Source organism: Cucurbita pepo, chromosome LG02 (genome assembly GCF_002806865.2).
Source record: "Cucurbita pepo subsp. pepo cultivar mu-cu-16 chromosome LG02, ASM280686v2, whole genome shotgun sequence".
Taxonomy (NCBI): domain Eukaryota; kingdom Viridiplantae; phylum Streptophyta; class Magnoliopsida; order Cucurbitales; family Cucurbitaceae; genus Cucurbita; species Cucurbita pepo.
Window position 1 is genome coordinate 219,786 of NC_036639.1, and position 27,666 is coordinate 247,451.

At 38.3% G+C, this 27,666-nt stretch overlaps 6 protein-coding genes across 7 annotated transcripts; 5 read left to right on the forward strand and 1 right to left on the reverse strand.

Moving 5' to 3' along the window:
- The first annotated feature begins 318 nt into the window (after positions 1–318).
- On the forward strand, positions 319–2,840 carry LOC111786385. Its single transcript, XM_023666693.1, has 2 exons — positions 319–1,133; positions 1,879–2,840. The coding sequence occupies exons 1-2, from the start codon at positions 546–548 to the stop codon at positions 2,650–2,652; spliced, it is 1,362 nt and encodes a 453-aa protein (XP_023522461.1). The 5' UTR covers positions 319–545; the 3' UTR covers positions 2,653–2,840.
- A 3,813-nt stretch (positions 2,841–6,653) lies between these two features.
- LOC111787565 lies at positions 6,654–7,154 on the forward strand. The gene has a single exon (XM_023667575.1). It carries the CDS (start codon positions 6,654–6,656, stop codon positions 7,152–7,154), a length of 501 nt encoding a protein of 166 aa, XP_023523343.1.
- A 402-nt stretch (positions 7,155–7,556) lies between these two features.
- On the forward strand, positions 7,557–10,781 carry LOC111786415 (probable serine/threonine-protein kinase At4g35230). The gene is made up of 9 exons (XM_023666695.1): positions 7,557–8,422; positions 8,520–8,655; positions 8,782–8,915; positions 8,999–9,104; positions 9,247–9,332; positions 9,414–9,602; positions 9,844–10,008; positions 10,101–10,214; positions 10,329–10,781. Exons 1-9 carry the CDS (start codon positions 8,063–8,065, stop codon positions 10,578–10,580), a joined length of 1,542 nt encoding a protein of 513 aa, XP_023522463.1. The 5' UTR covers positions 7,557–8,062; the 3' UTR covers positions 10,581–10,781.
- On the reverse strand, positions 10,752–13,602 carry LOC111786398 (ATP-dependent zinc metalloprotease FTSH, chloroplastic). The gene is made up of 5 exons (XM_023666694.1): positions 12,147–13,602; positions 11,790–12,036; positions 11,516–11,699; positions 11,155–11,326; positions 10,752–11,066 (listed from the first exon to the last, which is right to left on the reverse strand). Exons 1-5 carry the CDS (start codon positions 13,470–13,472, stop codon positions 10,845–10,847), a joined length of 2,151 nt encoding a protein of 716 aa, XP_023522462.1. The 5' UTR covers positions 13,473–13,602; the 3' UTR covers positions 10,752–10,844.
- A 401-nt stretch (positions 13,603–14,003) lies between these two features.
- Positions 14,004–17,606, forward strand: LOC111786431 (4-coumarate--CoA ligase-like 5). Its single transcript, XM_023666697.1, has 5 exons — positions 14,004–15,363; positions 15,792–15,937; positions 16,344–16,411; positions 16,949–17,051; positions 17,295–17,606. Exons 1-5 carry the CDS (start codon positions 14,151–14,153, stop codon positions 17,406–17,408), a joined length of 1,644 nt encoding a protein of 547 aa, XP_023522465.1. The 5' UTR covers positions 14,004–14,150; the 3' UTR covers positions 17,409–17,606.
- Positions 17,607–17,992: 386 nt separating this feature from the next.
- Positions 17,993–27,070, forward strand: LOC111786446 (large proline-rich protein BAG6-like). Of its 2 annotated transcripts, XM_023666700.1 has the most exons (19): positions 17,993–18,315; positions 18,967–19,106; positions 19,333–19,450; positions 20,003–20,098; positions 20,187–20,320; positions 20,521–20,598; positions 21,409–21,588; positions 21,691–21,763; positions 21,901–22,022; positions 22,967–23,131; positions 23,213–23,284; positions 24,133–24,253; positions 24,331–24,501; positions 24,586–24,621; positions 24,693–24,823; positions 24,927–25,106; positions 25,420–26,052; positions 26,539–26,688; positions 26,787–27,070. In XM_023666700.1, the coding sequence occupies exons 2-19, from the start codon at positions 18,993–18,995 to the stop codon at positions 26,853–26,855; spliced, it is 2,643 nt and encodes an 880-aa protein (XP_023522468.1). In that variant the 5' UTR covers positions 17,993–18,315; positions 18,967–18,992; the 3' UTR covers positions 26,856–27,070. The 2 variants fall into 2 exon arrangements, with proteins under 2 accessions (XP_023522468.1, XP_023522474.1); XM_023666706.1 differs by lacking the exon at positions 24,586–24,621.
- Positions 27,071–27,666: the final 596 nt, after the last annotated feature.

Sequence of the window (27,666 nt, forward strand, 5' to 3'; positions counted from 1 at the left end):
TATTCCAGAAACGACGCCATACCCATATGCATTCAAAATTATATTGAGAGGGTTGACAAAAAAAAAAAAATCTAATTTTTTAAACTAAAAATAGCAATAAATTAATGATATTACCAAAATTTGGAAAATTGAATTTAAATCAATCATATATTTATATTTTAAGTTTAATAATATATAAAAATGAGGCCTCCTTAAACAAGTTAATTATGTAAAATAATATCTTAGATAATTGAAAAATAATAATAATAATAAAATCATATTAGGCAAATTCAATTTTCATTAAAGCGTCGTATCTTATTTTCATGGCAAAGGAAAAAAAAAAAAAAAACATTTAAATATTATTAATGTTTAATGAATGGGATGTAAATTACCTTTGCGTCCCGATTCATATTTGAATATCGTACGTTTCATTCACGCAAAAAGTCGGTCCCATCTTCTTCCAATGCCTGACCTAACCGATTTCCTTCCAAATGAAAACACGGATTTCAGTCACCAAATTCCGCCATTGATTTCCTTCACTTTCTTCCATATTCCACTGCTCTTCCATGCTCAAAAGCCGTAAGAAAATCGCCATGGCGTTTCGAAGGTGGGCTACCGATGTCGATTGGCGTCTCCTTTTTCTAGTCCTAACTCCTCTCTCTCTCATCGCCTTTTTCTCCGTCTCAACCGTTCCTGCGATTCCTTTTTCCTCTCTCGCCCCGCTTCGATCCTTCATCATCGGCGCCTCGTTTCAACAGCCTCACGAATCGAATCATCGAACTGATGATTCTTCGTTTGGTCTTCCTCCGAGTAAGCCTCCCAGAGGAGCCGTGGAGGCGGAGGAGTCCGCCGAGGCTCGTAAGTGGAGAAAGAAGAAGGCGGAGTTACAGAAATCGAAAATGGCGGTGTGTTTAGTCGGCGGAGCGAGGAGATTCGAGGTAACCGGACCGTCGATTACGGAGAATATTCTGAAGGAGTATCCGAATGCGGATTTGTTTCTACACAGTCCGCTAGACCGGAACTCGTTCAAGTTATCGTACTTGAGAGCAGCGCCGAAACTGGCCGCCGTGAAAATCTTCAAGCCGAAACCGATTCCGGAGACGGAGTCGCAAGTCCGGCTTCTGACGGCGGCGAACTCGCCCAACGGAATCCAGGTTCTTTGGTCTATCGATCTGTAAAACGTTTTGAAATTTTTGGTCAAATTTTAGGTTGAAACGTTATTCGATTAGGTGGCTGTTAGGAAGAAGATGAGAGGCGGATGTTGTATCTGTAACTAACTTTTTTTTTTTTTCTCTCCTTTATTTTTTGCTTGATTTTATAAATCTTAAACCCTTTGCTTCCCTTTGAATTCATTCCTTCTCTTTCTTCGTCAAATCAACCGAAGAATAGAATAAAAAATAGTTGGTCGCTTTTAGTATTTCATCAGAAATTTAGAAATAAAGGGAACTAAGGTCAAACAAAAACGTTTTATTAATAGCACTAATTTCCTGAATTAAATTCAAAACATAACCCCCAAATGTAATCACATAATTCCAGTTTTATGTTTAGGAGCTTTACTGAATTTCTTATTATACTTCCATGTTCAATTTCTCTTTCAAATTTATATATTTATTAATAATAAGCTCATTTTTCCATTTATTTCAAATATATTGCTATAATAGGTTTTTCAATTTTCCATTTTATGTTCATATGAACAAATCATTGGATTAAGAAGTTTAATACCCTCTTAATTCAAAATTTCGATTTGTATGTAATCAATTTATCAAAAATTTATAAAGTAAACGAATACATGGAGGACGTAATTGTCATGCAGTGGATGTGCCCCAGTTTATGTACTTTTTAAGTGAAAAAGTACGATAATGCCCCTACTAAATGTGAATGGATGTGTTTTTTTCGCAGGGGCTTTTGCAGTATTTCAATTTGGTAGAAGGATGCCTGACAATGATCCGGACGTACCAAGAACTCAACAATTTCACATACGATTGGATTGTTCGGACTCGGGTCGACGGGTTCTGGAACGCTCCGCTCCGACCCGATAACTTCGTCTCCGGACAGTACGTGGTGCCGCCAGGATCCTCGTACGGCGGACTCAACGACCGGCTCGGCGTCGGAGATCTCAACACCTCCACCGTCGCTCTCTCACGCCTCGCTCTAATTCCGAAACTGGACGCCGCCGGACTCCGGCAACTGAACTCGGAAACCGCCTTCAAGGAACAGCTGACCACCGGAGGAGTTCCATTTGTGACGAAACGGTTACCGTTCTGTATAGTGACGGAGCGGCAGTACAATTTTCCGCCGCGGGGATTTGGAGTTCCGGTAGCGGCAATGTCGAGTCCAGGGCCGCTGAGCGGGACAAAATGCAGGCCGTGCAAGGTAATATGTGAGGGTGAGTGCGTGGAAAAGGTGATGGGTTCGTTGGACAGAGGATGGAGCTGGACGGATTGGGAAAATGGGAGTATGGGTCTGTGCGATGCCCGTGGAGATTGGGAAATGGGATGGGAAAAGTTATATGAGGATCTGGTTGGGGAAGAAATGGCGGATGCGAGTTGGAGAATACAGAAGATGAAGACGAGTGAGTGTAGTGACGGATTCAGTGAAATGAAAAGACGAAGTGGGATTTGGGAAGCTCCGGCGGCGGAGGTTATTTGTAGGGTCGGGAGCTTGAAAGGTTAGTACAATTAAATTCACAGCTTGATGCTTTATTATTAGGAGAAGATCATACGAAATTTTCTTGCGAATTAGATTAATTAGTTGGTTGGTTGGCTTTTGCTTTTGCTTTTGCTTTTGCTTTTGCTTTTGGTCTGTAATTAATGTCTTATATTTAGTTATAATTCATAAATTAGTTTCTTTATTGTTCTTCATTTGTGAAGGGCTTTACCCAAACTTGGTTTCAACTCCCTCATAGCTTAGGCTTTTAATTACACACGTGGAACAACATTAATTAAACTAATTCTGTGACTCGCAACCAATCATAAATTAAACCCTTTTTTTTTTTTTTTTTTTTTTTTTTTTTCCCNCGAGGCGTTATCGAGTAAAGAAAAGATCCAATAAAAGGACACGAATTACCTTTTGCCATTACTAAATACAAAACGCAATCGGCAGCGACGAACCTGGCAGGCTACCGGAAATGCGACTAGTCGGTGATTCCTATGTCTCCGTTGCCGGAGATGCATGCTTCGTCTTCATTCCGGTCTCAACTGGTCCGTCGGCGCTCTGCGTGTCGCTCGCAGGTTTCTTCTACATTCCTCCGACGTGAACACTTTCCGTCAATGGCTACATCGGAGAAACAGAGTGGCGGCGGTTCTTTCTCCATCTTCGTTTCCTCTCGCCTCTGCTGCTCGCTCCCCGTTTTTCTGCTCTGATTCAAAATCCTATTGCCCTAAATCGTTGGTTCCCTACTTTTAAATTGAGTTTAATTAGAAGCCACGTGTCAAATAAACGTTCGCGGCAGTTTTTTGAAAAACGCATTTCATCCCACGTGCCACGTCATGAGTTCGTTACGTCTCGTTTCATTTATAACCAATGGGCTGGGCCGATAATTTCATGTTTACACATGGGCCAGGGATTGATAGTTAAGGCCCATTGATGGAACTCTAGAGGTCAGTCTATTTTTCTAATATTTATAGAGAAAGTACAATAATATTATTATTATTATTATCATAAAAGTAATAATGTGATCCATGTTGGTGTGGATTTAAATTTAAAAAAAATGAAAGGCAAAACAAGGTGCCACGTCATGAGACACATTTTAATAATTTAATTAATGTTAATCTGAAATGCATTATGGATGAAAGAATCAACAAATTAATATTACTTTTATGGAACTTTTGGAATGATACCCCAAAAATCGTGGAGACAGCTAGATAGAGAAGGAGAGTTAGCTTAAGGGTCTTTTAGCAAAGGCAAAGGGCACTGGAGAGGGGGAATGGATCTAAGCCGCCCTTTCAATATTCATTTTAAGCGGTTACGGTAACAGCCTAATCTCATAGTTAGTAGATATTATTGATTTGGTCCGTTACGTATCGTTATCAGTCTTACAATTTTAAAACATGTCTACTATGGAGGAATGTTTCGTTTACTCTCAAACCAATGTAAAATTTTACCATCCACATCTTTGGAGCTAGCATACTTATTAACACAGCGTCCGGTGTCTGGCTCTAAACAATTAGTAAGAGCTCAAGTTCATAATCAGTAACGTCACAATTTTAAAAGGAGTCTTTTAGAGTTATTTAATAGAATCTGTACTCATTTAAATACGGCTCTCTCCTACTTTTGAACTTTCCTTCAAAATTTAAGTTTTTTTTTTTTTGGGCTTGGGCGGTTAGGATAACTATTTTTCATTTTATTATAATAAACTATTTTTTAATTATTTCCTTTTGCAAAACTATATATATATTTTATATTGAATAGGGTCACGTTTTGGAGGCCACTTCTAGTTATTAGATTCCTTGTGTTGTTTGGTGGGCGATTATGATTGATTGATTTTTAAAAATAAATGTTATTTTATTCTTAGAATTTTTGGTTCTAATTTAGTATAATTTACATGAAAATGACGTTGTTAGAATGGTTAGGATGCATGATTTGGACAAAACATAAATAAAAGTGAATTATTAAGAAGTGGTACAATCAATTATAATATAATTAAATTTTGTATTTTATTATTCCTTGGTATGGTATGTAAAAGGGAGAGCATACCAAATTAAAGACACAGAGGGGACTCAAATAAATAAATAAACAATATATATATATATATATATTTAATTGATTTACATAACCATTACCATTATTTTTGCTACTCAAAGAATTGGCAATTTCCACTGTGTTCATTCATTGCTGAATCTGTTCTTCTTTAATGTTACTATATACTTGAAATTCATGCCATTCATTTCAATAGTTTTTCAATTTAATGCACACAAAATATTTATTATTTTTTTAAGTTTTTAGAGATTTAATTAATACAGACCGTATATGTTGTCTGCTCAATCAATTCTATTTCGTCTAATTTGAGTGTCTGTTGTACTTGTTGCGAAATAAAGATGCACGATATTGTGTTAAAAGACAACGTATCTTTCGAGTTGGACATGATTCGAACAAATTTGTATTTTTCGATGAGTCTACTCATATAACCGTACAAGTTCATAGCTAAGAGATATTATATATTTGTATTATGGTGATTAATTTTGTTAATGGAAGTAATTAGTATATTATTCTGGTTTAAAAAACAAATGAGGGCAGCCGTAGATGGGGCCCGCAAACAGACCTTCCAGCGTGTCAAGCCACGTGGTGTCCCTCCCAACGAGAACGGTAGAAAACAACCGCCTCCGTGCTGCTACGTGATTGGCCGCCCTATGCCTTCCATCTTCATTTTGAACTTATTCGCGGATCCAGTCCCCTTTCCCCACCAAGAACAAAAGACAAAATACTTCGCCTTTGACCGTTACTTTTTTTTTTTTTTTCTTGGAGGCTAAAACTTTTTATTCAGGTGGCTTTTATATTTTCGATTTAATAAAACGACACCAATGAAATTAAATTACATCCTAAAGTTTTAGAAGCCGCCATTATTTAATATGAATAGATTCATTTTTTTTAAATTAAATTAAATAATTTTTAACCACTAAATTTTAGTAATACAAGAGGTAAGGATTCTAAAATGATTGGTTGGTAAATAAATATGATTCAACGAAAAACACATTTGTAGCATATTTCTAATCAAAATTCAAATAAGAATTTGGAATCAGGATTCAACACCTTATGACCTGACATTCTCCCACATATGACAACATTTCAACATTGGATTGATACGAGTCACTTTAGCATATTTTTTCATTACTTCACATATGTTCTAGAAAACTTTGTATGAAGTCATCGAACATAAAATTGCTTAAAACTAAACAAGCGAAGATAAATAACCTAAAAATATTGGTATAAATTTTAACATCAATTCTTTTAAGTTTTTATTAACCATTATTGTCAAAAAAAAAAAAATTATATATAAAATTATAAATTTATTAAATACAAAATTAAAAGTTAAATTTAATAATCAAATAAAATAGATTTGAGTAAAAACATAAAGGTTAATTTAAGTTAATTAACCGCAGAAAAAGAAAAAAAAAAAAAGTTGAACATTTGATAAATTTTGGTTTCCCTCGTGCACCTCACTCTCTCTCCACTCTCAAATTCCACGCCTTCTCCGCTCCCCTTTATATACTTCAAAAAATCCCTTCCCTTTTTCCTCACCAAAAGTCCTAAATCCTCACTCCGCTCTCATCAAAATCACAGCCATGGTCGGCGTTTTCCGGCGATCCTTCTCTTTTCCAAACAAGTCTCCGCCCAAGCCCGCCCTCTCTCATCACGTCCGTTCCATCAGTCTCCCCTGTAGATCGCACCCCTTGATTTTCCAACTCAAGGACGAGATCGCCAATCTCAAATCCTGGTCGCTCAGTTTGGATTCCCGAACCGCCGCCTGGATATGCGACGGCCTGAACCGCCTCAAAACCGTCCACAACCATCTCGACGACGTTCTCAACCTCCCTCAGACTCAAGAATCTCTCCGCCACCAGCCGCACTGGATCAATAAGCTTCTCGAACATTTCTTAACCTTCGTCGATGTTTACGGAATCTTCCAGACTTTGATTCTCACGCTCAAAGAAGAGCACTCCGCCGCGCAGGTCGCGATGAGGAGGAAGGACGAAGAGAAGATCGCTTTATATGTTAAAGCTAGGAAGAGACTAGCTAGGCAAATGGCGAAACTGGTTTCGACTTTACAGAAGAAAATCAGAACGGCGGAACAAGGCACCACCGCCGCCGATCTTGCCTCCGCGATCGAAGAAGTCGTCGGAGTGACGACGGCGGTTTCTCTCGCGCTACTCAACGGAATCGCTGAATCGTTCTCGACTAGGAAGCCATGGGCGTGGACAGGATTGGATCGCCTTTCAAAGAAATCAGCGGAGGAGGAGAAAGGGATTCGAGAGTTCAGAGAAATCGGATCTGAGAAATTGAGAGAATTAAAGAAGAAAGGAAAAGAAGAAACGGAAAAGGCGATGAAGAAGATGAGAGATTCAGAGGATTGGTTTAGCGACATTGAAACTCGAAGCCAGAAGGTATTCAGGAGTTTGATCAGTGCCAGAGTTTCGCTGCTAAACGCTCTGTCACAGCAACAAGCATCGGAAAAATAAGGGAATTTTTTATACACGAAATTACTATACTAATTAAATATCCACATGATTTTATCGAGGAAAACGAGAGATTGAAAAAAAATATATATATATATATATAGATATAGAATTATAAGGTGTGTGTTGTACAGTTGATCAACTGGTTTTGATGACCATCCCATTATAGGAAGTGATGATTTGATTTGTCTATTTCATTCATTGTTCTTATGAAAATTAGTGGATAATGATCCATACTAATCTTTAAATATAAACTTTATTTCACAAGTATTTTTCCACACGTCTGCTCCACTCTTGTTGGTGAAGTTGCATGCATAGTGGATTAATTAAATTACAAAATCCATGGCGGCGATCTTTGAATATGGTTGTTGTTTCCTTTTTTTGGGTATGAATATGGTTCTTGTTTTAGTCATTATCATTCGATCAGCACTTAGAAATATGGGAAAGGTTAGAGGATGATATTATTAGAAAGACGAACAGAGAGATTAATGTAAACCAAAATTGAAGATGAAATTGAAGAAGAAAAGGAGAAAGCTGTGTTCCGTTGCAACAAACATAGTTGTTTTAATGAAGGAATAGAAGGGAAGTTACAACGAATGTTGGTACCATTTTCTCTTACGACAACGCATTTGCAGAAGAATCCAAGAAGACGATGCCTCTGTTAGCCGCTGGGAGTGAACAGAAGAAACAGAAACAGAATGAGCCACCGAGGAGACAACGACGGCAATCACACCACGATGAACCTGCAGAAATTAGCTCCGTTTCTCTATCTTCTTCACAAGCCAACGAGCGCATTTTCTAGAAATTCCATTTCAAACCGCTCTCTCAATATTCCTCCGCCCGCTTCTGGTTTTCATTTCTGACTGAAAATTCGAGTTCCGATTGCAGGTTAGAGTCGAATCGAGTGAGTTATGGGCTGTTGCCTATCTTCCTTACTTCAACTGAAAAACCCTTCTGCCGATGACGATGGCCGTGGCCATGCCCATGCCCATGCCCATGCCAATAATTCTATTCACCAGAACCACCACCATCAGAATGAAGTAGAAGCCGCCCCGCCGACGGGTGATTGCGCGCCCTCGTTCCTTGAGTTTTCCTTCGCCGACCTCAAGGCGGCGACTAACAACTTCAGCTCCGATCATATTGTATCGGAAATCTGCGATAAAGCTTCTAATGTCGTTTACAGGGGGCGTCTCCAGACAGAGAATAACCTAGGCTGTATTGCTGTTAAAAAATTCAGCAAAGCTGCGTGGCCGGACGCCAAACAGTTTGCCGTAAGCACGCTTTGTTCATCTTTCTCAATTTCTAGGGTTCTGATTTGGTGTCTTAATCCATATTTGCTTATGCTGTTATCGATGAACTCTGATTCAGGCGGAAGCATATGGTGTGGGGAAATTGAGAAACAAAAGACTCGCCAATTTAATCGGGTTTTGCTGCGAGGGCGACGAAAGGCTGCTTGTTGCGGAATACATGCCCAATTGCACCCTTGCAAAGCACTTATTCCACTGTAACTTTCAATCTGTGTTTGTTCTTCTTGTTCTTCAAATCTTCAATGACTAAAATAATGAAATTCTGGCTGTGGATCCTTAGAACTTGGATAATGAATGCAATGTTTTGTTTCTTTCATTGACAGGGGAGAAACAAACCATTGAGTGGGCAATGCGTTTAAGAGTTGCTCTATACATTGCTGAAGCACTAGAATATTGCAGTCAAGCAGCACGTCCATTATACCACGACTTGAATGCAGACAGAGTTCTATTTGACGAGGTGGAGTGTCAATAAACAAACAACCCCCCCTTTTTTATTATGATCATATTGTCTTGCTGTGTTGATTTGTAGAGATTTTGCAGGACGGCGATCCTCGGCTATCGTGTTTCGGGTTGATGAAAAACAGCATGGATGGGAAGAGCTACAGCACTAATCTTGCCTATACACCTCCAGAGTATCTAAAAGATGGTGCTTCAACCTCTTCTGCTTTTTTTTCCTCTTCTATTTATGATATCCATGCCAAAGTTTAAAGGAAACCAACAAGCTTGTGATCATCTACTTTTCCATTGTTTCGGATTTATTCACTGTCATAATTGGGTGCTTATTTCAGGAACTGTAATTCCTGAAAGCGTTATCTATAGCTTTGGGACTATCCTGTTAGATCTTCTTAGTGGAAAGCATGTCCCTCCAAATCAAGTACGTACGCTTTGATCAAAGAATTTGGGGTTCTTGAGATATGTTATGAATGTCAATAGCAACTACTCGGCTTGTATGCAGGCACTTGATATGATAGGAGGTAAACACATTAGTCTGTTGATGGACTCACATTTGGAGGGGAAGTTTTCAACTGAAGAGGCGACTTTAGTGTTTGAGCTTGCTTCACAGTGCTTGCAATATGAGCCAATGGATCGACCAAGTATTAAAGAACTTGTTGCAGCACTCGTCCCCCTCCAAAACAAGTGTGATGTAAGCGCTTCCCTTTTGATCTTGAGGACTTTTGTTGGTGCGTGATTAGACGTTATGAGTTCATGTCTTTGTAGTTTTCATTTACCAACTAGGTGCTGATGAACTGTAGATTCTGCAGGCCCTGGTTCATGTTCATTTTGGAGAATTTGCTTGCTTTCTTGCTTGCTCTGTTTTGAGGACCGCAAAATTTTCCAGTTTAGTCAGTATTCTAGCTTCTAAAGTGATAAATTCTTGCTTATAGATTCCATCATATGAAATGCTGGGCATCCCAAAACAAGAGCGAATACCGTTGGTGTCGCAACAGCCTCTATCTCAAATGGGTGATGCTTGTGCTCGAGTGGACCTTACAGCCATTCATCAGCTTTTGCTACTGTCACACTATAAAGACGATGATGGATCCTACGAAGTAAACCAGCTCTATGGCTGACATTTTTCCCACTTCGAATGTTCATAGTTCTTAAATGCTAAAATTTTCCCTCTCCATATGGGTTTATGCAGCTTTCCTTCCAAGAATGGACGCAACAGATAAGAGACATGTTGGAGGCACGCAAGCGAGGCGACATCGCATTTCGAGATAAAGATTTTGAAGGTGCAATAGATGGCTATACTACGGTGAGCTATATATCTCGTGACCATGAAAATACAGAACATTTGGATGATAGTGATTTTTGTGTTGCTCTGTGCTCAAAGATTGACCCTATTGTTCATGGTATTATGTGCATGCAGTTCATTGATGTGGGCAATGTACTTTCTCCAACAGTCTACGCACGTAGAAGTATTTGTCATCTGCTGTGTGATCAGCCAGACTTTGCACTTAGAGATGCAATGCAAGCACAATTGATTCACCCTGAGTGGCACGTTGCATTTTACTTGCAGGCTGTTGCCCTTGTTAAGCTTGGAATGCCAAAGGATGCGGCTGACATGCTGAATGAAGCATGCACATTAGAGAAGAAAAGGCATAGAGGCAGAGCGTATTGAATATTCAACTCTCTCAAGTTCTTAGGTCTATTTTTTTTTTTTTTTTAAATATCTATAACTCCTTTTCTACTTCCATCTTCTTCTTCTTCTTCTTCTTCTTCTTGTTCTAAGTTGTAACAAAACAGTGGGGATGATATCAGGCAAAACGGCATACCATGGGATCTGTAAGTTATCAATTAAGTAGTATGCAATTTTGTGAAATGATTAGTTGATTCATCTGTGTGTTTAACGTTTATAATACAATGCCGTGTCAATATCTGTATTCTAAGCAACATATAACTCGGCCTTTCCATCGATGAAGAGGCTCATGAACTCTTCCCCGTCCACGGTTTCTTTCTCGATAAGGAGTTGTGCAAGCTTGTGAAGAATGTCAATGTGGGTCGTGATAATCTGCTTAGCTCTTGAATATGCCTTCTCTACCAATTCCCTAACCTCTGCATCCACAACATCTGCAGTTGCCATGGAGTAATCTTTCTGGGATGACATCTGCAAGTTAAATAAAAATATTCATTACAAGTCAGTCCGTCAAAATATGAAGGTAACCTCTGAATTCAGTGACGGTATTAGAGCATACCTGTTGACCTAAGAACGGATTTCCGCCCGGTCCACCAATCGCAATTTGTCCAATCTTTTTACTGAATCCAAACCTCTCAACCATTTGTCTTGCTACTCGAGAAACTTGCATGAAGTCGTTCGATGCACCCGTTGTCACGTTGTCGTCTCCGAATATCACCTCCTCAGCCACTCTGCAATAGCCATTGAATACAAATTGAGTATAAGCTCTAAATAACTCAACACTACAACAATCGGCTACAGATTGAAGTAAAAGAATGATTTGATACTTGTAAAAGTTGTCATAAAAGACTGATGAGTAATATGCCAGACAATCAAATATTAGGGTCATCACACGGATGGTTTCAATGAATGATATATACCTTCCTCCAAGGGCAACAGCCATCTGATTCTCCAGGTAGCTTCTGCTGTACAATCCAGACTCGAGCCTCTCTTCACTTGGAGCGAAAAAGGTAAGTCCACCAGCTTGGCCTCGAGGAATAATCGATATCTTCGCCACGGGATCATATTCTGGCATCAACGCACCAACAAGAGCATGCCCTGCCTCTGCATTTGGAAAACAAAATGAACTGTTAATAAATTTAAAAAAGCTAGAGAATTGAAGTTCACAGAACAATGATGATCAATATAATATACCATGGTATGCAACTAATTTCTTCTTCTCATCCGAGACAACGGCATTCTTCTTTTCTGGCCCTGCAATTATCCTTTCAAGAGCATCTGATATCTCATCTTTGCTGATTTCCTTAAGATCACGCCGGGCTGCAAGAATGGCTGCTTCGTTCATCAAGTTTTGCAGATCAGCTCCAGTGAAGCCAGGGGTTCTCCTTGCTATCTTTTCGAAGTCAACATCTTTAGCAAGGGCCTTCCCTCTTGAGTGCACCTGCAACACATCAATTTCACAACAATAGCCTAAGTGACTTATTAGCTCAAACCCAGAAACTATTACAATTTCTTTGAACTTAAACCAAGAAGAGTTTCCAATGCACTGACCTGAAGAATCTTAACCCGCCCGGCAACATCAGGACGGTCGACAGTGACTTGCCTATCAAACCTACCAGGCCTTAACAGTGCTGAATCAAGAACATCTGGTCTGTTTGTAGCAGCCAACACGATGACACCGGAATTACCAGAAAAGCCATCCATCTCAGTCAAGAGCTGATTGATTGTTTGCTCTCTCTCGTCATTCCCACCTCCAAGACCTGCCCCTCTCTGTCTCCCCACAGCGTCAATCTCATCAATGAACACAATGCAAGGAGCTTTGGACTTGGCCTTGTCAAACAAATCCCGCACTCTCGAAGCACCCACACCAACAAACAGCTCTACAAACTCTGAGGCAGCACACGAGAAGAATGGCACACCAGCCTCACCGGCCACAGCCCGAGCCAGAAGAGTTTTTCCAGTACCGGGCGGTCCAACAAGGAGACAACCTTTTGGGATTTTAGCTCCAAGAGCTGTGTACTTGTCAGGGTTCTTCAAGAAATCAACCACTTCCTGTAATTCAAGCTTAGCTTGATCAGCTCCAGCAACATCAGCAAAAGTCACTCCAGTTTCAGGCACTTCTTGGAACTTGGATTTCGATCTTCCAAAATCCATGGGCCCACCTAGTCCACCGGGACCGCCAGGGCCGCCCTGAGCACGGCGGAAGAGAAAGAACAATCCAGCAAAAGCCAAAATCGGGAACAACAAATTACCAATGAAACTGAACAACCCATTTCCAGTATCGCCTTCAGAAACAGAAATATCAACACCATTCATAGCAAGAATGTCGATAAGATCAGGGTCATTGGGGACAATCACAGAGGCACGACGGCCATCGATGGCAGTGAGCTGAAGCACAGAGCCGTCTTTACTAAACCTAACTCGTTCCACCTTCCCCTTCTTCACCGCATTCAAGAATTCACTGTACCGCCATTGAGTACCTTCTGGAAGGTCCGAAACCGATTGAGATTGAGGTTTCGGAGCAGTAAGAAGAACATTCTGAGAGAAGGGCGAGGAAGTTGAAGTACTGGGACTCACCGCTTGAGCTTCAATCACCGGAGGAGGAGGAGGCGGAGGGCTAGCGTCATCCACCGCCAAAGCTTGTGGCGCAATCGAAGAGAAGATTAGGGCAGCCAAAGTAGCTTGCGATGAAATCGATTTCAAGTGTTCAGAATTGGGCTTCTCGCTAAGAATGCTTCGCGTAACAACAACCTTTCTCTTCGAAATGAAAGACAAATGTGTCGTCGATCTGGTGGTTTTCGGAGTCGGAGGAGAAATTAAGGTACTCGTTCCGAAGAAGGATGAAGATAGAAGCAGATTAGTGGCGGAGGAAGCCATAATTCTTACAAAATCTCAGAGGATTTCTTCAATTCAATCTGCTGAAAAGAGCGTTTATAAGAGAGTAACGGAGAAATTGCATCCACTTTCTTCTTGTTTGATAATGTGAAGGGAAATGGGTCGGGATTTCATCTTCGAATCCGCGCCATAGATTCAAGCAGCGTTAGCGTCTCATCCACGTGTATGCTTCAAAATCCAATTACTTCTTTTTACCAAATATCCCTCGTCGCATCTTAGTTCGACCCGAAAGCTGATAAAATGGGCTCCAAACTGGGCCACGATAAGTGAATGGGATTTTCGTTCGGCCCATCTAATAACGGCCCATATCAGTGAATGGGCTTTTCCTTCGGCCCAGTTATATTCGAATCACAAATATGGACAAAAACTACACTCGGCCTAAAAGAAGAAAAATCCAAAAAACGAACAAACTTTATTGTTTCCTCATTTTTGGCAACATTATTTTTGTCGGGATACTGAACGAAATTAAATTATTATTTCAATTTAAAAGGAAACAAGTTAGAACATATTAGTATTATTATTATTGTTTTCAGAAGAAGTTTGGCCCGTCAACGACGGCGGCTCCACAGCTTCTATACAAGCCAACTCCGACTCAATCCCCCACTACCCAAAATCAATCTCAAAGCTCAGTTACAAAATTCCCTTTTCTCCGGCAACCAGATGGCGGAACACGGCGGCGAAATAGATCCTAGGAGCGGGTTCTGCAAATCCACCAAAATCTTCCACAGCAAGCGCCACCCAATCCCTCTCCCCCCGAACCAATCACTCGATGCCACGACCTTCATCTCTTCCCGCCCTCACAACGGCAAAATCGCCCTCATCGACGCCACCACCGGCCAACACATAACCTATTCCCACCTCTGGGAAGCCGTCGATTCCGTCGCCTCTGCTCTCTCCGACATGGGAATCCGAAAAGGCCACGTCATCCTCCTCCTCTCCCCTAACTCCATTTTCTTCCCCATCATTTGCCTCGCCGTCATGTCCATCGGCGCCATCATCACCACCACAAATCCCCTCAATACTCCCCAAGAAATCGCCAAGCAGATCGCCGATTCAAAACCCATTTTAGCTTTCACAACCCAACAATTACTCCCCAAAATCGCCAGCTCCAAATTGCCAATCGTCCTTATTGACGGCGAAATTCATACCCCCTCAGTCAAAATCGTGTCCACGTTGAACGAAATGATGAGGAAAAAACCCAGTGAGAGTAGAATCAAAGAACGGGTTGAGCAAAACGACACAGCGACTCTGCTTTATTCGTCTGGAACGACAGGGGCGAGCAAGGGCGTAGTGTCGTCTCATAAAAATTTAATTGCGATGGTTCAAGTGGTCGTGACGAGGTTCAGATTAAGCGAAGGGGAAGGGACTTTTATCTGTACGGTTCCGATGTTTCATATCTATGGACTCGTGGCCTTCGCGACGGGGCTGCTGTCTTCAGGATCCACGATCATCGTCTTGTCCAAATTCGAAATTCATGAGATGTTGTCTGCGATTGAGAAGTACAGGGCAACGTATCTGCCACTTGTGCCCCCGATTCTAGTGGCGCTAGTGAACGCCGCCGAGCAGATAAAGGGCAAGTACGATTTGAGCTCCTTGCACACGGCGTTGTCCGGCGGAGCGCCGCTGGGGAAGGAGGTCATTGAGGGTTTTGTTGAGAAATATCCGAATGTTGCGATTCTTCAGGGGTATGGGTTAACGGAGTCCACCGGAATAGGAGCTTCCACTGATTCTCTGGAGGAGAGCCGCCGGTATGGCACGGCGGGGCTTTTGTCTCCGAGCACTGAGGCAATGATTGTTGAACCGGAAACTGGCGAGGCTCTGCCCGTGAACCGGACCGGAGAGCTTTGGCTCAGAGGACCCACCGTTATGAAAGGTAAGAATTTGGTCAATGGCGACATGTGTCGAGTCAAATAATATCAGCGTTAATTAATTTCCTTAATTTAAAGAATAATCCTTAAGACAATGATTTTATCTTATATAAATAATTTTTAACAATAACGTGTTTCTTTTTAAAAAATAATTCAGGATCATATCGTATTTTTTTAAATTAATCTATTATTTTAACAATAGTGCGATGCATCCTCAAATATATATAATTTATAAATTTAATTCGCAAACCATATATTTTTATTTTTTTTTATTAAATATCAACAAATTTATAGTATTTAATTATTTAACCAGTGTATAGTATTTCATTAATTCTACAAATTTTCCCAATTTATTCCTTCAATTTGATAAAATAAATTTTACTAAACAGTTTTATTTATTATTATTTTTTTTTTTTTACATTGGTTTTTGTAGGGTATTTTGGTAATGTGGAGGCTACAGCCTCAACGCTCGACTCAAAGGGATGGTTGAGAACGGGCGACCTGTGTTACATCGATCAAGATGGTTTTATTTTTGTGGTTGATAGGCTCAAAGAACTCATCAAATACAAGGGTTATCAGGTAATTTTACATGGATTTTCTTTCTAAAAATCACTACATTTTTAAAAATAAAACCACCCCATAAAAAATTATTATTTTTAGATAATTTATATATTAATTTAACATAATTTGAGTTTATATGACATTTTTTTCTTAAATTAATCATTTTTTTTCATTTATATGCTATTTTGTAAAATAAGTTAATTTATATTGATTTGACATTTTTTTAGAAAAAATGAAGGGTAAAAAAGTCGATATACCTTTCTCTCACCATGGGAATCTTAAGAAACTCATGCGCATCATAACTTTATGGATATCTCTAGATAAACGATCAATCAATGAAAAATTATTGAAAATGTATTTATTCGCATCACTTTTTTAATGATTAAATTTACTGATTTTTTGTTTATTTAATATTGACATTCAGGTGCCTCCAGCAGAATTAGAGGCGTTATTACTCACACATCCTAATATCTCTGATGCAGCTGTGATCCCGTAAGTTCTCAAAATTCATATTTTTAATAAAAATTGTTTAGATTTTTCTAAAAAAAAAAATAATAATAAAAAAACAAAAAAAAAAAAAAAAACTTAGTGGTATGAAAACTTTAATAAAAAAAAGAAATAATTTTAGATCCAAATACACTTTTTATATTGATCACGTGATGAATATCAAAATATCTCAAACCATTAGAATAGATAAAAGCCTCCTTTAACTATTAAATAATAAAAAAAAATTATCCTTCAAAAGGCAGTGGGCCAGCAGGCTGCGATATTTTATTATCCCATCCATGGTTTTCATTCGCTGTTTAAAAAGAAGCAAGGAGTGGACAAAATTACATTTCTATCCCTATATTGTATTTTTATTTACTCACCATGTCTTAATCAACAAAACAACACAATTAGGCTTTGAATTTAATATTTTTGATAAATATTTCATTATAAACGATTTATTCCAAGGATTACTAATATTGTCAATTTAATTTGAAGTATATGATTTTTATTAAGTCTTTTTTTTTTCTTTTATAATTCCAGTTTTCCAGACAAGGAGGTTGGGCAGTATCCAATGGCTTACGTGGTAAGAAAGGGTGGAAGTGACATTTCACATGAAGATGTAATGCAATTCGTGGCAAAACAGGTCAGTATTTAATATCAGTCGGTGTAAAATTTGGAACATAGATTTTATAAATAAATTTCATACTATTTTAACAATATTTGGTCTAAATTAAAAAAATTTATAATATAATTAATTAAGTTTGTTTAATTAGTAGAAATAAATTTTATATTATTTTAAAAATGGTTAATTATTATTATTATTATTGTTTTATCTCGTCAACTCTATAATCATAAGCTGAGAAGGGGTCCACGTGTGCTTGTACAGGTGGCGCCGTACAAGAGAATCCGGCGGGTGGCTTTTGTGGATTCCATTCCCAAAAATCCGTCCGGTAAGATCTTGAGAAAGGATCTCATAAAGCTTGCAACCTCTAGACTCTGAATCATCTGGCCTTGGAAGAATCTGGACCGTTGATGATACCGCGGAGATTCTGATTTGATTTCATCGAGCGGAGTTGCTTTTAATGGCTCGCATATATGCAAGGCAAAGGGTTATAATGCTGATTCGGACGCTGTCGTTTTGATATTCTGTCTGTCGGCTGCATTTACTTTTTTTTTTTTTTTTTTTTTTTAATTTATTCAATAAATCTGGATTTCTTAATTTTACTTCTCTCTTGATCTCATTATTATTCAGTATAGCTAAACATCTCTTTATCTCATTTAAAATCAAATCTTTTATTTCACATTAGTTAAATAAGAAACATTGATATAATAAATTATATTTGGACAACTGAAGTTTTAAAGCTAGTTTATCATAATTTTTTCATTTTATAAAAAATAGATAAAACAAATAAATTTATAGAATCTAAGTGGATAGTATGAAGCAAGGCATTTGGGCCGACATGGCGAATAGATTGGGCTTCATGGGCCTAAGCAAACCAAGACAGCTAATCTTGAGCCCGGCAGAGGCAAAGCATCACTTCATAATTTTAATTACGAACGGGCCGCATCGAGAAAACAATTTATCTACGCGCGCAATCAAACGCGCCGTTTTGACCTCCTTTTCTCTCAGCTCCGGGTTCGTTCTTACTTCTCCGTTCTCTCGAGATAAAGCCCATTCGCCGTCCGGGACTCCAGATCGTTCTGGAAGGCATTTTCATCGTTAACCTCCGCTATTCTGCCCCGCCTCTACATCGTCTTCGGCAAAAAACTGCAGTTCTGCGATTGGGTTGTATCGAACTCTGACAAGAAAAGATTTCGCCGGTGGTCTATTGTGATTCTCGACGACATTCACATCCGTCGTTGCCGGTTCTTGTTTCCATTGCTTGTATCGTTTCTCGTTCGAAGAGGTACGTTTTTCATTGTAGCTTCCTATAACCCTATGCGGATGATGTATTTCTGTTTATTGAATTCGTTTTCATCGGGATCATCGAGTTTTCTTTTCGTTGTTTGGATGATTGTTTCCTTCCTAATTGGGTCTGCACCTTTCTTCCGCCTTCTGTATTTTGCTGGATGATTCTTCCTGTTTTCTGTTATATTGCCAAGCTGTTGCATTTTCTTCATCAATGGAACTTAAGTGAATACGACAACTTCTTCCCCTAGAACTGTACTCATACATTTTAATTAGACTAGCTGTTTGGGTAGATTGAGGGCGTTAATTTAGATCTTAATATCTTATTGTTCCGCATTTTGTATTGTCGCGAATAGAGGTCTCACATTATAAGTCTAGCTCATGCACAATGAAATTCGAATAGGTTTGTGATCGAATCATGATAACTAACCACTCATCTTTTCTTGCGAAATCTCGTTGTCATTTTATCCATATGTGATACCGGCGTATAAGTTGGTGCGGCCTCTCCGCTCCAATCTGTTATCCCACGATAAATATGTATCGGGTTTGACTTGTTAGTTGTTGTCTTATACCTCTCTTATGATCGTCATTCATGGAGACGAGGCAAGGCATGCTGGGGTTTTGTTTCTGAACGACCCTTTTTGTTTAGACGGTAGCTGCAGTTAATTGAATAGCATGGCGGACCAGTCAAATGAAGGTTCCAGCACCAGCAGTACTGCAGCTTCAAATATTGAGCTGAACATCAAGACTTTAGATTCACATAACTACAGTTTTCAAGTGAACAAAGATGTAAGAAATAAATTTTTGTCTAGAAAGAAAATTACTTTTCTTAGGCATGATTAAATGTTTTACTTGGAGAATTAGTCGTTTTCGAAGGGAAAAATGAAAAAAAAAAAAAAAAAACATTTTGAGATTTTTGTTTTCTTTTTTCTTTTGTAAATAATAGTTATTGTTCAAGTCTGTTTCCTCTTCATGCACATTCATTACCTATTCTCGTTGCTTGTCAATCTATTAGATGCCGGTTCAACTATTCAAGGAGAAAATTGCAAGTGAAATAGGAATCCCAGTGAATCAGCAACGTTTGATATTCAGAGGAAGGGTCTTAAAGGATGAACATGCTCTTTCTGACTATCGTATCCTATCAATTTCTGCATTTAACATTTGTTTTATTTTAACATATTTCGTAGTTTTCTTCTTTTCTTCTTCCATCACTAGTCCTAGTTTTCTGAGTTGCAAACTATTATGTCACATCTTTCGTGTATGTTCACTTGCTTCCTGACATTCATATTCGATCTCAAATTAATTGGGAAGTTTCTTTTATATGGTAATGATTGATATGCATATTGACAGGACAAGATAATTTATTTATATAATTTGGCAATCTTAAAAGCTTTAATAGCATAGGAGTTGAAAGTGCGGATGGGAGTTTCTTCTTTACTCCGGTAATATTAGATGAAATTATGACATTTCATAACTGTTTTTATTTGACTAGAGTTGTGATCGATACTTTATTTAGTTTGTTCATATAACAGCCCTTAACATAGTAATGTACTCCAATTCTTTTCGGATTTGCAACCTTGCCAAATTTGTTTCTTAGTTTTTGCTGTCCGAGGCTTTCCCTTTATGCAATTAAGTGCACTTGTTCATAGATTTGGATTTGGACTGTAGTTTCTTAACTCTTTAAGATTTGGAAAATGGACATACCTTACATTTAGTTGAAAGACTACCAACGGCGCAACATGCAGCATCCGATGCTGGCGCAGGCGACAGACCTGCAAATGGTGTGGCAATTAGTATACTAGGGTTGAGAATTTATAAACATATGAGGTATTGTACATTTTCTTAAGTTTCCTTTTATTTGCTGCTCAGTACCTTCATCAGTCGGTAACGAAGCTGGAGCTAGTGCCCCTCGTAATCGTGTAGGACAAATTGCACATAGTGTGGTTTTAGGAACATTTAACGTTGGTGAACAAGGTGAAGGCATTGTTCCTGATCTTTCTCGGGTATACAGTTTAATGTTCTTTTGTCCTTTAATCCTTCAATTTATTTGTTTATTGATATTATTATTATAATTATGCTTATCATGGACTCTTATCACCATTCCCAAGTTATTAGTTGTATGATGTACATTCGTGAATTTCATATTGCCCAGTAAGGCAGTAGCCAATGAAACACTTTTTTCTTGTTCCTCCCCATATTCTAGGTTATTGGGGCAGTTCTGAATTCTATTGGACTAAGCAGCCAAAATACAAACATCCCAATTGGTATGCAGTCTTCATTGGTAAGTGAGGAAGTCTTCTTTTTCTCTAAATGATAAATGGTGTATATTTCAATGTTAAATCAAGAAATGTTGGGAAGTATGGGATATTTTAGGGTCTGTTTGGTATACAATTCATACTTTGTTTTTTGTTATTCACTTATTCTGAACAACTTTCTAAATTGAGATCTGGTTTCTTAATTTGTTACTAAACGCATTCAAAGTATTCAAATAACGAAGTACAACTTTGTTGTTCATTGAACCTGTTGTTTCAAAATTCTGTTTTCGAACTACCAACCGAACAAATCCTTAGTTTTTTCGCCTCCTTTCTGAGCTCGCACAAGGCTTATTTGTATTTTTTATTATTATTATTTTTTTTTTTGCTTGATCTTTTTAAAGATGTTAATATGATCATTATTATTATTAAAGCCAATAGGAGGATTGTTTTATCCAGCTTTGAGTTGATTTCTCACCACTCTTGTTTTTTGCTTGATATAATGTAAGCTCTTATTGTTTCCTAATCCTAACTAAAAAAGTCAATGGTGCATATCTCCCAGTAAAAGTTCACGTAAGTTGGATTGCCTTTTATTTTCTTCCTTTTCTTCTTCCATACATTCTAGTTGAAGCAGAACTTGTTTCAATACTGTACTATGTGTGGATTCTCACAACTCTTTGATTTAATAATTGTATTCTTATCGTATTTCACCTCAAGTGCATGATTTCAGCTCACCATCTTTTTTGTTGTATCCTCTGGCCTTTAAATTTTCAGTTTCTTATTCTTTTCTGGATACTTATAAAATTCTGACGGTTGTTGATTTGGTTATACTTGTATAGCCAAACAATCGTGGCGCACCAAGTCAAGGGAATGAAACATTTAGGGGTAATTTCGGCGCTGGAGGACAAGCAACGAGTCAGGCACAAACTGGACAGGCCAGCCAGCAATCACAAAGTTCTCCTCACGTGATTCAAATTCCACTTGCCAGTGCTGCCGTGCCAGTTCCTTCTATTCATGCAGTAGCGTATCTTTTCTCTGTCCATGCCAAATTGTTATATATTGCTTGATAGGTTTGGTTTCTTGGCTCTCCTATTGACTACTTGTTTACCTTTTGCTTTTAGCCCATTCCTCATTCTTTGACAACACTTTCTGAGTTCATGAACCGTATGGAATATGCAATATCTCAGAATGTTGGTAAGCTCTAAAAAACATGATCATTGATTTGGTGCTTAAAACAAATGCTTAATTTGAACAATTTCATCTCTAATTTATGTTACGCTAACCTTTTGGGTTGATTATTATTATTATTTTTACATTTTATGATAACACAGGAGATCTACCCAGGGTGGAACTGCCTACCAATCCCCAAGGTTTACCAACCACTGAATCTTTGAGCATTATCTTGCGCCATGCTCAACGGCTTCTACGTGATTATGCCACAGTTTCACTATCTGTGAGTACTGTATCTAGTTACATTACTTAAAATTAATAGCTGCTGGAAGTTGTGATGGCATAAGAGTGTACATGTGGACAATGAATTGTTGATCTGTCAACAAGGATATAACTGTATAGTCTTGTTGGTTTTGGTGAGTAATGTTATGAATTTTGCGAAAGATAAATCTAGCTATGTGGGTTAGGTCAATTATCTTAGTTTTACACAGAATGGTTTAGTTCATATGTACATGTACAATGTCTATCAATAGTATATTTTATATCCTTTTGTTAATTAGTAACTAATAACCTATTAAAGAAAGGGTTGCAGTGGTAGTAATGGTCTGTTTGGATTGATTTCTAAGTATTGAAAAACACTTTTGTTTGAGTCAGGTCTTGGTCTATAAGTATTCTCAATGGAAGTAAAAGAACTTCTTGTCACGCTAGCAAGGAAACACTAAAATAAAAAATTTATGGAATTAAATAAAAATTTAGGCTGGAGTGGGGATGAGGAATCCCATTGGATTCATAGCCAAGTAAGTCATAGGGTCAAATCTGAAAACTCAATGCATGTCTTCTGCCTGTCTTACCAGAGCGGTGTTCAGCATCCCATATGGTTTCCAGTATCGTATGTTCAAACTATCTGGTAGTGGATGGCCTTTCTTTCATAATTGAAGTATTAGAACTTCATTGATAATCCAGATGAACAAAAGATGGAACAAATTCTTTTGATACAAAACCATATGAGTCCAGGTTTTATTGTTCTTTCATTTAGAATAAGAGTGATTGTGGATTTTTGCTAGCTGCTGCGTGGAAAACAAGTCTTTTCTTTTTTCTTTTTAATTAGTTATTGAACATTAATTTTCTTGGCATTTCATGATTGACGTCTTTTTCTTTATGTTCATCTGAACTATGCTTTATAATCATCACATGAATCTATTCTCATGCATCTATGCCAATGTTTAGAGTATTGCTGGGCGTTTGGAGCAAGATAGCTCTTCCACTGATCCCATTGTGAGAGCTCAAATTCAGGAAGAGTCAGTAGAAGTAGGACTTCGGACACAACAATTTGGAGCGCTTCTTCTGGAACTTGGCCGTACAATGTTGACATTCCGTGTGGGACAGTCACCTGTAAGTCGTTATTTATACAGTGAGTGAGATTCAAACTAGTGATTTAAAAATGTACTAATGTTGCTGTTTGGTTTTTTGCAGGCTGAGTCGGTCGTTAATGCTGGCCCAGCAGTGTATATCTCACCTATGGGGCCAAATCCCCTAATGGTTCAGGTTAGACATCTTCGGTTGTTTTTCTAATTAATTTAAAAAATGATTGAGATATGCAATGTTCTAACTTCGTTATGTTATGTGCATTGGGAATCTACACTAGCATAGTTGATACCTATTCTTTTTCTATCTTTTTCTGATTTGTCTTTGGTATGTTTGAGGTGTCCGTTGTGTTCCAAGTGCTTCCCTGGGTGAATGGATTTTATTTTGCTTTCGTTAAATATGTGAAACGTATATTGTAACCATCATGAGATTGATAACAAAATTTCTGAGAATTTCTGTTGAATTAGTTTATTATTAAATTAGTTTTATTATAAGAAAAATAGCTTATAGGAATGAGTTCGTCATGACTACCACAATCAAGCCGCCCCCTCATCACTTTTTTAATGACAGGAATGGTTTTTAAATATAAAATTCAATTAACCTCAACAATAACTAATTAGCATTTGATTTATTGATTTTAAAAGGTAAGCAGCTGTATAGTTCCATTAATGATTTCTTTGATAAATTTAGATTTTTACAATTATTCAATTTTGAATACGAAAATACATATCGTAAAGTTATAAATTTCACAATGTATTAATAATATCAAATACTTCAAAACTACACATTACTTCAGTAAATTAAAAAGTAAATCATTTCAGTAACCTTCTTAAAATGTACTTATAAGGAATTTTATTCAGCTTAGACAACGTTTTTATCTAAAGAGATTGGAGATTTTTTTTATATGATTTTTATAATTTTATACTTACTGTTTGTAGTATAGATATTGTTTGGTCATCCCACTTATTTACAGCATCGGGTTATATGCTTTTGTGAGTTTTTCTCACAATTCACATCTTATTTTGCAGCCTTTTCCCCTTCAAACTAATCCCGTCCTGGGAGGTGCTGTACTACCATCAAACCCAGTGGCTGTTGGTGCAGTTGGAATTGGAGCTCCCCCTAGGCACATCAACATTCACATACATGCTGGTGAAGATTGAAGTGTTTTGATGTGTGTTTTCTTCATATCATGTGCTTTCTCCTGAGTTCTGCCACCCTTTCCGCAGTTGGTACCAGGTCCAATAATGGGGAGGAGGGAGCACCTGCAGAGCGTCGGAATGTTGGTGGCTCGACCAATTCAGGTGGAGCACAGGCACCGACTGTGAGTAGTGTTACTGAGACTGCTATTCCATATCCGTTAGGCGTTTCGATTTCTGCTGCTGTGCAACCTGGTGAAGGTATTTCGTTTTCCCAGCCTGCTCCTGACTTTGTTTCATTATCTTCCATTATTGCTGATGTCAATTTACGAATTAGAGATTTAGTTGGTAATGTTGGAGATGGTAGCATTACTGAATCAGGTAAATCATTTATTTAATCACATGAGAACATTGCATTTTTTTTTCATTTCTACTGAACATCTTGTATTCAGGTCAAGTGCAAACGGCAGTTCAGAATTCTTCTATTGGTTCTAGAACAAGGAGTGAACAGCAAAGTGATATGAAAAGGGATGTGGGTGGAGAGTCGAGTGATCTGCGTAACCGTGATATTGGAAGTGACAAGGTAGATATTTGGTACAATGTTTTTCCTCCTCACTCCCCCCAGTTCTTTTTTAAGCTTGTCCTTGTATTAGATTAAATGCTAATATAGTTGTAACAAACCACAGCGAGATACAGGAAAGGCTAACTCAACTGATTTACCAACATGCTCTAGTGGTGGGGGATCTGAATTTGTTGGAGGAAATGAAGAAAATTTTCAGAGTCAGGCATCATATGAGAAGAGCTCAGGAGCCGGGTCTTCTCAAGCTGTTCCACTTGGACTTGGACTGGGAGGCCTAGAACGACCAGTAAGATTAAGCTATTTATTTTTCAAATTTTGATATCAGATTACTGTTCTGGTGTCCTATTGTTGAACTATACACGTTTTTGCCTATTGGCGATGGATAGCACTTAGTACTTGTGCTTTAATTGTTTTAGTAAATGATGATACACAAGTATAAGCGTGATAGGGCATCAATGATATTGAGATGAGACTCCATATCTAAGGGATAATTTCATGTTTGTACTGGATATTAATTCACAATTCTCTTTGGTTTTCGTTCTTTCTTTCTTTCTTAATTATTTCCTCTTTCTTTCCTCCTCTTTGTATTGGCTGACTAGAGGCGAGGAAAGCAGCAAAGGTCACAGGTTAAGGAGGGTAACAGTGGAACCAGCTACAGCCAAGGCTCTACGGGCCAGCAGCTTTCACAATCTCTTGCCTCTAGTGCTTCTATGAATAGGTCAAATGCTCATGAGCCCTCGACTGCTAGCCCAACTCTGGATAGCAGATCCTTGCATGGGCCAGGTTCTGATAATCAAATTGATATCGGAAGCAGTATGAACCAAGTTTTGCAGAGTCCTGCTTTGAATGGATTATTGACTGGGCTTTCAGAGCAAACTGGCGTTGGTTCTCCTGATGTATTGAGGAACATGTTGCAACAGCTGACGCAGAGCCCTCAGATGACAAACACAGTCAATCAAATTGCTCAGCAGGTTGACCCTCAAGATCTCGAGCACATGTTTGCTGGGTCAGGAAGAGGCCAAGGTGGTGGTATCGATTTGTCCAGCATGCTCCAACAGATGATGCCTATTGTCTCTCAAGTGCTTGGGGGAGCAGGGCCAGGGCAACTGTCTTCCTCAAACATCGAACGAGAGACGAGGCAACCGCCGTTTCCAAATGTTGATATAGAGCCAAGGTATCATAGTGAGAGGTCTGGTAGTGGAGTAGAAACATCTAACGACCAAAATTTTCAGGTTTGTTTTTAATTCATGTCTTTCATATTATCTTCCCATGTATAATTTTGTAAATTGTCTAACCCGTCTGATACAAATTCTGTGACTTGTTGAAGTACTCTGTTTGCTTGTGGAGAGCATATTACCCAATAAGTTGAAAATTTTCATACTCGGATCTAAGTTGAAAACTTTCATACTCGGATCTAAGTTGAAAACTTTCATACTCGGATCTAAGTTGAAAATTTTCATACTCGGATCTAAGTTGAAAATTTTCATACTCGGATCTAAGTTGAAAATTTTCATACTCGGTTTCTGGAGTAGCATGATGACTGAGGTTCATGGTCCATTACACTTGTTAACCATTTGAATCTTCCTCCTGACTTATTTTTTTCATGCTTTTCTGCCGTTTTGCTATAATTTTCAGTGTGGGTGGTTTGGAATGTGTGATCTCTTTTCTATTTCGTGTGCGGTGAAGTTTTATAGCCTAACTAACTATTGTGTTTTTAGATCGACTCCCAAGATCTTGCTCGAAGGATCACGTCTACCAATTCTCCGAGGGATGTCTTCCGAGCTGTAGTTGAGAGTTCAGCTCGGCTTTCTGGCAGTAGTAGCGAAGATATTGCAAATGAGTTGTGCGGTGATGAGAGACTGGCTAAGGTGAAATATTATTGTTACATAGTGTTTGCTCTTCTTTTCAGTTCCCATTACCATGGTGTGACGTTGAGTTTTCATGGGATCCTTGTGGATTTTTGTAGGAATATGTAGAGATATTATCAAGTGATGTAAACCGACGGCTACAAGACAATTCAGATCAGGAAAAATAAAATCTGTGGAGGGAAGTTGAAGATTGGCACTGCTGAATTTGGACATCATTAGATTTCTCAACTTATTTTTCTGGTGGTATAAGTTATGATGTTACAGTCTTACAGTCTCTTTTTATATGCTGTTTTGGCCTAAATCGTAGAGCCTATAGGTTGTAAAATACTTTTTTTTTTTCTTTTGTTTAAGATTATTATGAAATTCATTATTGTTTCATCGATGCTACTCTTTCTTTAGATGTTGGCATATAGATATCGAAGTGCAAAAGTTCAATATTGGAGATAGGTCAACTTTTCAACTTATAGAATTAGTAGAACTTGATTCCAACTTATAGATTCCAAACTATTTAATTTTCTATGTCAAATTAAATAAGAAAATAGGAGGTGTTTTGGATTTTGTTGAATAAAACTAAAATTAAATATGAATAGATAAGTGGGCAATTCGCGTATCTATGTGTTTTGTTGAACCACACTCATTGACATTTGATTGAGCCCGGAAGGTGGCTAGGCTGTCTTTTTAATCAATCTCAAGCCAGCCTCTAATTACTAGACCAACTAAGCCAGCCTCTAATTACTAGACCAACTTAGTACGAGTGGTAAGAAGTCTAGTAATTAGAGGCTGGCTTGAGATTGATTAAAAAGACTTCTTACCGCTCGTACTAAGTGGTAAGAAGTTTTGATCTAGCTAGAGTGAATTTCATTGAAAATGAATGTGTGCACTATGAATGTTTTGAATCTAATAACATCCTTAGCAAATAGGCAGTATGAATGTCTAATAACATCCTTAGCAAATAGGCAGTATGAATGTCTAATAACA